Source organism: Pholis gunnellus (assembly GCF_910591455.1).
Source record: "Pholis gunnellus genome assembly, chromosome: 16".
In the NCBI taxonomy this organism is placed as follows: domain Eukaryota; kingdom Metazoa; phylum Chordata; class Actinopteri; order Perciformes; family Pholidae; genus Pholis; species Pholis gunnellus.
Genome location: NC_136543.1, coordinates 861,530 through 873,598, shown reverse-complemented (window position 1 = coordinate 873,598; position 12,069 = coordinate 861,530). Strand labels below are relative to the sequence as shown.

Genomic DNA, 12,069 nt, shown 5'->3' with positions numbered 1-12,069 from the left:
TCTCCAGCGTGCTCTTTGTCCACCCAAGCTCTCTTACAAGTTGGACATGCCCGGGAAATCCTGTAAAGGGAGGCGTCCAGGAGGCATCCTGATCAGACACACCAACCACCTCAGCTGGCCCCTTTTGATGCGAAGGCACAGCGGCTCTAGTCCGAGCTCCCTCTATATATCTTAGCTCAGACTCCCTAGAAGTTACTACCCAAAGCTCATGACCATAGGTGAGGATTGGAACGATAGACTGGCTCCTTGGCTCAGCTATTTCTTCACCACAACAGTCTAGTACAATGCCAGCCTGTCCATCTCACGCCCCATTTTACCCTCACTGGTTATACAACGGCCATGTATTTTTCAGTTTATGGAATAGGAAGTGTCCCCTTTACTGTCTAAACGCTTTCCCAAAAACATAATAACTGAGCAGAAATGATCAGCAGCTGTCTGAACATACAGTACTAAACATTCCCACTGACCAAAAATTGTTTCTGTTGCTTGGATTACATGCCTACATCTAACAGTGTTTACTGCATCTATGAAGCCCAAGACCAATACAGTGTGTGGGGAGGGAGTGTGTTTTGCTGTCAGCTTAAGCTTTTTTTGGTTACATCTGCCCTCTGAAAGTGAGTGTTTATGTTTGCTTAATAAATGTGCAAACCCAATATAACCCAGTATATGAACTGCTGTAGTTTCTGATAATAAATTCTTGAACCTCTAACTTAGCCATGTTCCCTTCCTTCCTCCTCTCCTTCCTCCACCCCTGTCAGCTTGACTAGCTTCCTTCCTGGCACACATACACTTTACAATGACCTTGTGCAGCATGCTGGTCTAGTTTTGGTGAGCAAGATTAATTGGCCAGAAACCATGGTGATAGCATGGATGTAACCCAGTGGAGAGGAAGCCTACTGCTGTGTGGGGCAGGAGCTGGGAGGAGTGGGTGGCTCCTGTGTTCCCTATCCACACTGCAGGGTCTTTAATGTGTGTCCTTTTCTTTTTCAATTCCAAGCGTCAAGATGCCAGGATAATTGTTGGCCTGTTCTATGAGACGGAGGCCAGGAAAGTCTTCTGTGAGGTAATGAGTTCTCTTGTTCAAATTAATTTGTGACAGACTTGCCTGACATGAATTTAAAGTATCAAAGACACGTAATAAAGTGCCTGAATGCAAGAGTCTTCTAAAAATAAGTTTATATTGGGTTTTAACTAAGTTTTCTATCCCCTCACCTATTGTGAGTACATCCAGTAAGTATGACTGCAAATAGATCCAAAAAACGAGTGCCAATGAGATCCATGCACGTGGATATAGATAAGTCGCACATGTAACTCAAGCATATTACTTTACCAAGCGCTTTCACGTCATTTGCGGGCAGAATATCTCTACCTGCTATAGTGCTTGTCTTGTTTTATTGGTACTGCAACTCTTAACAGATATGAGAAGATTATGTAAATTGTGGTTTGCTAGCTTAGTTAGCTGACATGCCCAGCTGATCACTATTATGTTTACTACAGAGAGAGTAATCTCGATAATAATGGCTAACGTTATATCAGCCAGTAAAAAACGATTTATATATAAGTTAGCAATAGCTATTGCTAATTTTTTAGCCAATTAGTTAATAAATAATTGTATTCTGCTAGCATGACTATTGACAAATAGTTCTCATTAAAGGTAAAGATTCAGCTAAGACAGCAGAGACAGATGTACAGCTAGCTATGCTAGTTAGCCAACGATATTATGTTAGTAAAACACAATTTTCATATGAATGCACATTTAAATGAGAATGAACATTGACCTAACACACTTTGCTAAAGTTGGCAGTAAAGTATGGCAAACAAAGAATGATAAAAACTCCCTGTTTACCCAGACAAGCCTCATTTTCATTGAAAGATTGCCTCATAAACCTCACCAGACTGCATCCAGAAGAAAACTTGTTTAAAAAGTCTTAACTAATAACATTCTGAATGAAACACATTGTTTTTTTGAAGCTGATGATGGAAGTAGCTATTGAGTGACCCAATCCCACTTCCTTCTCATCTCCGTTAAGTTTCACAAGCGCAGTAGCGATCACACAAGGCAAGCTCTGTCGCCAATTTTTTTCCAGGGATACAGTGGCGCTTGGGTCCACCCTCTTACTGTCAAAAAGATTACTACATGCTCGCGAGCAGGTGAACATTTTGCTGAATAGAGAGCAATGTTAGTAGTTGTGTGTCGTGTTGTGTTTTTCCTCCTCACAGTTTATTATAATGCTCTCACGATCAGAAATTGTCTGCGTGTGAGTGATTTGAAAGAGCTCACAAAAGTAATTTGATTTACAGCACTTTAGTTGCACACACAGCTACTCTACATCCACGTGCGTGGATTTAATTTGTGCACACACATTTTTGACATTCACAAGATTCCAGTAGATTCTCTATCCAGGCATTTATTCATTTTTTTGTTGGTCTGTTTTGCTATAAATTTTCCATCACAAATTTGATGTAAACTTACCACTTCACTCTTCTAAATGGATATTGTGTGACCTTAGCATTGTACAGTTCTATTCACGATACTGTTCTCTGACAAGTTTGGATTTTGTGTAGGTTTGTTATTGGTTTTATGCACTAATGGCCATATCATATTAAAATACATGTCTTGTCATCTTACTGCTCTTACTGTGTTTAAAGGATTTCAATCTGAAAGAAGTACGTTAATGGATTTGTTGAAGACACTTGTGTTTTAAATCTTGTTTAAACTTATTGAAAAGCAGTTTACTGTCAGTTATAGTTTGCTATGGTGATTACACAGCTCATGCTAATGTTTGTTTGCCAGAATTAATGTTATTATTAGTAACTAAAAGTTCCTAGTGTAGAGATCACAACACTGAAGTAATTAGAAATCTGAGATAAAAGCAGGTTTCTAGTTGTCTAGTTGGAAAATATTTTAATAGTATGATGCTAACTGAATAGCATCATATTATGAAATTATTTCAAATGTTGGTTTAAAGTATAAAGAATGCAAAAGCACACAAACGGTGGGAGTGAGGGGAGGTTGATGAGTCCAACAAAAAGCAGTCTTTACTCCAGGAAACCGCTGTTTGTTCCCCATGTGAAACGTTCATTTAGTTGTCACGTAATTTCAGTAACGGCACTTCTTTAGTTATTTTAACCCAAATGACCACCACCCATTATCCTCTGTTAATAAACCTTTTCACTTTATTTAACACTGTCCGTGTCTGTGTTTGGGTCTGCCACCACACCCCGTGACAGAATGATCTGGCCATGATAGACTCAGCAGACCACAGTTTGGTGCGCGTTGCACCGCGACCTTCTGACCTGTTTCTGGGAACCCGCCTGGCCTTGGGAGGGCCTCATAGTGTCCAGAGTGTTATTGCACTGAAATGTTTACTGTTACTCGTTTCCATAAAGCTAGGGTTTGTAATCTCTTGTCATCTGAAGGGACGGGCTGTGAGTGTTGCCGACTTGGGGGTTTTCTTGCTGGATTTCTGAGCTAGTGCTGCTTGTTACTTTCTTTGGAAAAGAGTTGGCAACACTGAGCTGGGTTTTCAGTTGGACATTTTTCTAAATCTAGCCTACTCTTTCTGGGTTTTTAAGTATTACCTGCCCAAGTTCTGAATGTATGCAATATGAATGTCTTTGTTTGCCCTCTCAGTAGCTGTTCATGCGTCACATTGTCCCTCTGCAGGTGTACAAAGAGAAGCTGTATGGGAAGAAGTATGTATGGTTCCTCATCGGCTGGTACGCAGACAACTGGTTCAAGATCAAGGACCCCTCCATTAACTGTACTATTGAGCAGATGACAGAGGCAGTGGATGGTCATGTGACCACAGAGATTGTCATGCTCAACCCAGAGACGGTGCGAGGAGCTTCCAACCTGGTAAGACGCACAATATCTCATAATGTAACAGTGGTGCTCAACAGAAACATGTGCAGCTGCAGATGCTGAAGGGAATTTATAATGAATGCACTAATACACTTGAAATAAAATAACTGTGTATACTCAGGTTTACCTTTAGTTGAGTGTGGTTCTTCCATTGGGATAGATCTAGTATTAAATGTGTGTTTTCTGGGATTTCTCAACCGTTTCCAGGTAGGATATTCAACAGAGTCCTTTGTTTCAAAGATTTCCAAGACATGTTGCATTGATACTAGTGCAGCAAAAAGCTTCCATCTGTTTTGTTTTCAGAACATTACTGAAACAAGGGAAGCTACACTGGAAACAAGTCAAGTTGAATGCTATTTGCAGCTTATTTCTCTTTTACAATGAAAACAAGCATAGAATAAGTCCTTTCAGACCAGATGACTTGTAAAGACAGACAGCTTAATATAAGAACCATCACCTTATATTTTATATGTTATGGTTCATATGAGCGCTCAAAGTGCTGATACTCAGCAGCAAAGTTTATTCCCCATCTATTCATGCATGTCCATCCCTGTGTGCGTCCTACTGATTCAAACACTACAAGGACTGAATAAGAAAAGCATGGCTCCACTAGCTTTGTCTTTAAGACATTTAACTGAGAGCACCATCTTTCCCTAACCTTAACTAAATGCTTTGGGTTGTCTAAATCCAAATCTTAACCATGCGTAGTTGCTCGAAGCACAAAGTAGGACCTTGTTCAATATTAACCTTTCCTCTTTCTGTTGTAAAAAACAGAATTGAGGCAGCACTCTGTTTCTTATTTGCCACTGCAAATTTGTTAAATATAAGTCTACCGTAATGTTGACCGTAATGTTGCGAAACCTTTTATATTTTATTGTTATTAAAACCCTTAATTAGCAATATACAGTAAATGTGTGCTTTTAAAACAATATGCCCCATCCAAAAGATTATAAAATAATTGGAAGTGGCTGAATTGTGAGAGAATTGGTCAAAAGAGTACTTTCATGAACAGCAGGATGCAATCCATCTCCATCCTTTGTCTCCAATTCAATAGATCAACACAGAACTTAACTTTTGTAGGCAAACTTAATTAACTTAAAGGAATTATTATTAATTTGCGTGCCTCAGGTGTATGAAACCTTTATTTGACCTGACCTGAATATAGTCATTTTAAACTGAAACATGGTGAAAAGGCTTACTGTTTGGCTGCAGGTGCTTGCTGGTGCTGATACTAAAACTCCATGAAACATAGAAGGTTTTTTTTTTATTTTTTTTTTTATGAACGGCCAAAGCTCGTTATCTTCCAGCCCTGTTGTCTGGAAGTTCTGTTTGAGTGAACAGGGGAGCACTTATGCAGGAATGGCCTCTTATTGATCAAAATGCAGTGAAGTGATACCAGCTGTGTGAGGCGAGGAAAGCATCCAGGAAAAAAAACAGGCTGCTGCCTCTCAGCAGATCACAGATATAAGACGGAGCCTCAATAACAAAATCTTACAATCAATTCTATAAATGACAGGTAGCCAGTGTAGGTCACGTTTCTCACTTAGTAACCGGTCAGGGATACTACATATTCTATTTCATAGCAATCTTTGCCCTACGTTTAGATTTTTTGTGTAAAATGTGGTTTGATGGTGATGCCAAAAGAGATGTTAGAGGGTTTAACAAATCATTAGATGTGATCCTTTGAGGACCATGACTATCCACAGCAATGGATGGGTAGATTGACCTGCTGCTGGAGAGTCAAGCAGTACAACACCATTCATTGCACTTACCATTGGCCCTTGCTTGGCTCATATGTATTTTTTGAAAGTACTGGATATATTCCACAAGCTGTTAAATGTTGTTAGTATAAATATATATTGTTATGTAGTCTGCACAGTGCATTCGTGCCATGACTAGTTTTTCTTTAAATGCAACTGTAAAGGGTATACTGCTGGTTGGCAGTGGGGTGTTTTGATATAGATGGTAAAAACCTGTTTCTATAGATTTTTTGTAATACATGATGACATGCAAGTTTTTAATAGCTTATCCTGATTAAAAAGGATAGGGTTTTCAAAGGCTGCACCCCATGAGACAGTGATAATTGTCTCCACTTCAGGCATAGGTGTTAGAGGAGTTGACAGGCTGGGAAGATGGATTCACATAATGATGCATGCAATGCATTTGGTTTAATTAAAGCCAGGAAGTTTAGTGAGAGCAAAAGAGTTTTTAAGTGAATAAGTCTGTAGACTAATCAAAACGCAAAGCAAATTTTTTGTGCGGTGCAAATATATGCAAAGTCACTGCACAGACGTGAATATGCTAAATTTGCATCACACCATTCGTGCAATTTGAAGTATTTCAAATTGAGCAACAGATTTGCGTGACACTAAAGCAAATCAGTATTGATATTATCCTTCTGTTGTCACTGACATCCTGATGTCTTGAAGTCCTCATGTCCTGGCATTGTTGAATCCGAAATAGAGAAAAAAATATTGTAGTTGTCTCTACGAGCTCTACCTCTACGTAACAAGTAGAATTGACCTCATATTTGTACAGAGACGCTACAAAACTCTGCCATTTTGTTTTCGGGTTGTCCGTCTGTCCCATTCTGGGGAGGAATTTCTTCAAATCTGACACACCGTCTGGATTCAAGGATAAACTGATTACAATTTGGTTGTCATACTCAAGGTCGAGGTCACTGTGATATCACAAATCACATCTTTGGCCATAACTCAACAATTCATATGTTAATTATCACAATATCATACATATGTAAAATGATGACATCTTGGACTGACAGGGATGAAAACTGCAACTGTAAACGGAGCCGTACAACTGCTCGGCGGTAATTCTTGTGTTGTTTGTTTTGTTTATTTGATTGTTTGTTTGAAACCTCAGTGGTGTCACTGAAATGAGTGGGGAATCCAAATCCCTTATTGAATAGATAGATAGAATCTAATTAGGTTTGACAAGCTTTGTCAGACACCAAAACACGGAACAGTAGCATAAAACACTATGAGACAGGATTTTGCAATCTAACCGTCTTGCGAGCTTAACAATTGAATTACATGTCCCAAAGTAATTACCAGGAAAATGGCTTGCACATATTTAAATAAGCCAAGGCAGTGCCATTAAACATTTCTTTTCTTAAAAGAGAATTAAACGTAGTAATAGATTTAGCAAACCTAATCTCAGGTAAGGTCATTCCAGATTTTTGATCTGGTCTTTGTCTATAGCCCTTAGTCACCAGTAAGCAAATGGTAAAAGGACTGTACTTGTACAGCGCTTTTCTAGTCTCACGACCACTCAAAGCGTTGTCACTACTCATCATTCACCCATTCACACCCATTTATACACTGATGACAGGGGCTACAGGGGCTACAGGGGCACCCGTTAGGATCTACCTAACATTCACACACATACACACATTGTAGCTACAGGAGCAATTTTGGGGTTAAGTGTCTTGTAAGGACACATCGACATGCGAATATGGAGGCCGGGGGTCGAACCGCCGATCCACTGAGCAACAGTCTCCCTGGCACTGGACAATAGATGAGGATTCGTATTCAGCCGAAAACTCCAAAGACAAATTTTGCGCTGCATTATTGGTGTGCTTGTTGAGATAAAAACAGACAGGTGGCCTCTTATCGTGTAGCCATAGTTTGGGAATGACCAACCAAGAAAGAGTCCATTATGTCCCAACAGCAGGAGACTGTGGCTCCCAACGAAAGAACCCTTGTGAAATTAAAATGTGTGAAAAGTGAAATTACTTAACACGCTACAGTCAATAAATTGATGAGCTTCTATTTTTATATCTAACTGGTGGTAACAACAACGGGGATGCAACGGACAGCAAAGACATTGTCAGTCTACAGCATCTGATGCACATTGTGCATAAATAAATCAGCCATTACGCATCATTACACAACATCACTGCAAACCCTTCCATAACTGTGTGGGAGTCAAGCCAAATGTTTAACACCTCCTATATGTGGTAATTAAGGTAATTTGGTGGCACAACTTATAAACCCATAATGAAAATGTATTGCAAAGAGTACTTTGGTGGGTATAATCTTATCATAACTGATAGAACTGAGGGGCTGAGTTACAAAACTTGTTATAAGCTCTAGTTTTCCTTTAATTATAGGGACGCAGAATACATCATATGAACTATATTTGCAGTGACAATTTGTAAGGGTTTTGTAAGGCACTGTTCTGGCCCATAGGGCCGTCAGGTCAGAAATGTCTAATACGGGTCAAATTAAAATAAGCAAAAAATCTCCACTTCAGAATAGCGCTTGAGTTATTCATGAAGGTACTCAGTTTCCGAAAGGAAAACAAGTTCACCTCAATGATATTACCATTTTAATCACTCAGAACTGCAATCAACACAATCAGACCAACTGATGTTAGGATTTAATGGCCTGAACATCATCCACGTGTAACAAAGCACTATCTCTTGCCATGATCTCTCCTCTCCAGACATCTCAGGAATTTCTAGCCCAGCTAATGTCTAAACTTGGGGGTAAAAATCCAGAGGAGACGGGCGGTTTCCAGGAAGCCCCCCTGGCCTACGATGCTGTGTGGGCTCTAGCCCTGGCCCTCAACAAAACCGTGGGACCCCTAAAGGCCAAGGGTCACCGGCTAGAAGATTTCAACTACAACAACCGAGATATCACAGCTGAGATCTACCGAGCCCTGAACACCAGCTCCTTCGAAGGAGTCTCAGTAAGTACAAAACCCAGAGGAGGGAGGAGTTGCAGAAAGTGAGAAAGGGTTGAATGTGCTGGATAGTCACATGAGAGAGAGAGGGATGGGGTAGCGGCAGCACTCTGATGGAAGGGGATGTTAAAACATTTGAATTCTGCCTTTTTCTTTCAGGGCCATGTTGTTTTTGACGCTCAAGGGTCTAGGATGGCCTGGACTCTTATTGAACAGCTACAAGGTATGACACAGCACATGTCCCTGCTTGAAAGTGTAAATCTTGATAATCAGCTTATTAGATACAATGTCTGTTGATCTTGTGCTTTCCATCAAACTATCCATATTTAGCATATACATTAGGGGTGTAACGATACACGTATTCATATTGAACCGTTCGGTACAAGGCTTATGGTTAGGTACGCATTACGAACCGGACAATACGTTTGAATTTGGAAAATGCAGAAGCTTAAATTGTGGGAAATATAATGCGCTCAACCTGGCAACCCACTCGGCGTAACAGACAACATGCTGTCTGAAACTCCACCACGTAACAGACAACGTGCTTTCTGACACTCCACCACGTAACAGACAATTTGCTGTCTGACACTCCACCACGTAACAGACAACGTGCTGTCTGACACTCCACCACGTAACAGACAACTTGCTGTCTGACACTCCACCACGTAACAGACAACGTGCTTTCTGAAACTCCACCACGTAACAGACAACGTGTTGTCTGACACTCCACCACGTATCAGACAACTTGCTGTCTGACACTCCACCACGTAACAGACAACGTGCTGTCTGACACTCCACCACGTAACAGACAACTTGCTGTCTGACACTCCACCACGTAACAGACAACGTGCTTTCTGAAACTCCACCACGTAACAGACAACGTGCCGTCTGACACTCCACCACGTAACAGACAATTTGCTGTCTGACACTCCACCACGTAACAGACAACGTGCTGTCTGACACTCCACCACGTAACAGACAACTTGCTGTCTGACACTCCACCACGTAACAGACAACGTGCTTTCTGAAACTCCACCACGTAACAGACAACGTGTTGTCTGACACTCCACCACGTATCAGACAACGTGCTTTCTGACACTCCACCACGTAACAGACAATGTACTCTCTGAAACTCCACCACATAACAGACAACATACTGTCTGACACTCCACCATGTAACAGACAACGTGCTTTCTGACACTCCACCACGTAACAGACAACATACTGTCTGACACTCCACCACGTAACAGACAACATACTGTCTGACACTCCACCATGTAACAGACAACGTGCTTTCTGACACTCCACCACGTAACAGACAACATACTGTCTGACACTCCACCACGTAACAGACAACATACTGTCTGACACTCCACCACGTAACAGACAACATACTGTCTGACACTCCACCACGTAACAGACAACGTGCTTTCTGACACTCCACCACGTAACAGACAACATACTGTCTGACACTCCACCACGTAACAGACAACGTGCTTTCTGACACTCCACCACGTAACAGACAACGTGCTTTCTGACACTCCACCACGTAACAGACAATGTACTCTCTGAAACTCCACCACGTAACAGACAACGTGCTTTCTGACACTCCACCACGTAACAGACAATGTACTCTCTGAAACTCCACCACGTAACAGACAACGTGCTGTCTGACACTCCACCACGTAACAGACAATTTGCTGTCTGACACTCCACCACGTAACAGACAACGTGTTGTCTGACACTCCACCACGTAACAGACAACATACTGTCTGACACTCCACCACGTAACAGACAACGTGCTTTCTGACACTCCACCACGTAACAGACAACGTGCTTTCTGACACTCCACCACGTAACAGACAACGTGCTGTCTGACACTCCACCACGTAACAGACAACTTGCTGTCTGACACTCCACCACGTAACAGACAACGTGCTGTCTGACACTCCACCACGTAACAGACAACTTGCTGTCTGACACTCCACCACGTAACAGACAACGTGCCGTCTGACACTCCACCACGTAACAGACAACGTGCCGTCTGACACTCCACCACGTAACAGACAACTTGCTGTCTGACACTCCACCACGTAACAGACAACGTGCTGTCTGACACTCCACCACGTAACAGACAACGTGCTGTCTGACACTCCACCACGTAACAGACAACGTGCTGTCTGACACTCCACCACGTAACAGACAACGTGCTTTCTGAAACTCCACCACGTAACAGACAACGTGTTGTCTGACACTCCACCACGTATCAGACAACGTGCTTTCTGACACTCCACCATGTAACAGACAACGTGCTTTCTGACACTCCACCACGTAACAGACAATGTACTCTCTGAAACTCCACCACATAACAGACAACATACTGTCTGACACTCCACCATGTAACAGACAACGTGCTTTCTGACACTCCACCACGTAACAGACAACATACTGTCTGACACTCCACCACGTAACAGACAACATACTGTCTGACACTCCACCATGTAACAGACAACGTGCTTTCTGACACTCCACCACGTAACAGACAACGTGCTTTCTGACACCCCATCATGTAACAGACAACATACTGTCTGACACTCCACCATGTAACAGACAACGTGCTTTCTGACACTCCCACCACGTAACAGACAACGTGTTGTCTGACACTCCCATCATGTAACAGACAACGTGCTTTCTGACACTCCACCACGTAACAGACAACGTGCTTTCTGACACTCCACCACGTAACAGACAACATACTGTCTGACACTCCACCACGTAACAGACAACGTGCTTTCTGACACTCCACCACGTAACAGACAACGTGCTTTCTGACACTCCACCACGTAACAGACAATGTACTCTCTGAAACTCCACCACGTAACAGACAACGTGCTGTCTGACACTCCACCACGTAACAGACAACGTGCTGTCTGACACTCCACCACGTAACAGACAACGTGCTGTCTGACACTCCACCACGTAACAGACAACGTGCTTTCTGACACTCCACCACGTAACAGACAACGTGCTGTCTGACACTCCACCACGTAACAGACAACTTGCTGTCTGACACTCCACCACGTAACAGACAACGTGCTGTCTGACACTCCACCACGTAACAGACAACATACTGTCTGACACTCCACCACGTAACAGACAACGTGCTTTCTGACACTCCACCACGTAACAGACAACGTGCTGTCTGACACTCCACCACGTAACAGACAACGTGCTGTCTGACACTCCACCACGTAACAGACAACGTGCTGTCTGACACTCCACCACGTAACAGACAACATACTGTCTGACACTCCACCACGTAACAGACAACGTGCTGTCTGACACTCCACCACGTAACAGACAACGTGCTGTCTGACACTCCACCACGTAACAGACAACTTGCTGTCTGACACTCCACCACGTAACAGACAACGTGCTGTCTGACACTCCACCACGTAACAGACAACGTGCTTTCTGAAACTCCACCACGTAACAGACAA

The 12,069-nt window shown here is 42.3% G+C and overlaps 1 protein-coding gene across 1 annotated transcript in view; it reads left to right on the top strand.

The window, feature by feature from the left end:
* The window catches only part of gabbr1b (gamma-aminobutyric acid (GABA) B receptor, 1b), a gene marked incomplete at its 3' end in the record, with an annotated part of 107,052 nt that overhangs the window by 22,770 nt on the left and 72,213 nt on the right, over nt 1-12,069 (top strand). Inside the window, exons 5-8 of the mRNA XM_079176599.1 lie at nt 998-1,063; nt 3,668-3,859; nt 8,330-8,575; nt 8,729-8,792. Of these exons, the coding sequence (XP_079032725.1) occupies nt 998-1,063; nt 3,668-3,859; nt 8,330-8,575; nt 8,729-8,792 (568 nt within the window). The remainder of the gene's footprint in view (nt 1-997; nt 1,064-3,667; nt 3,860-8,329; nt 8,576-8,728; nt 8,793-12,069) is intronic.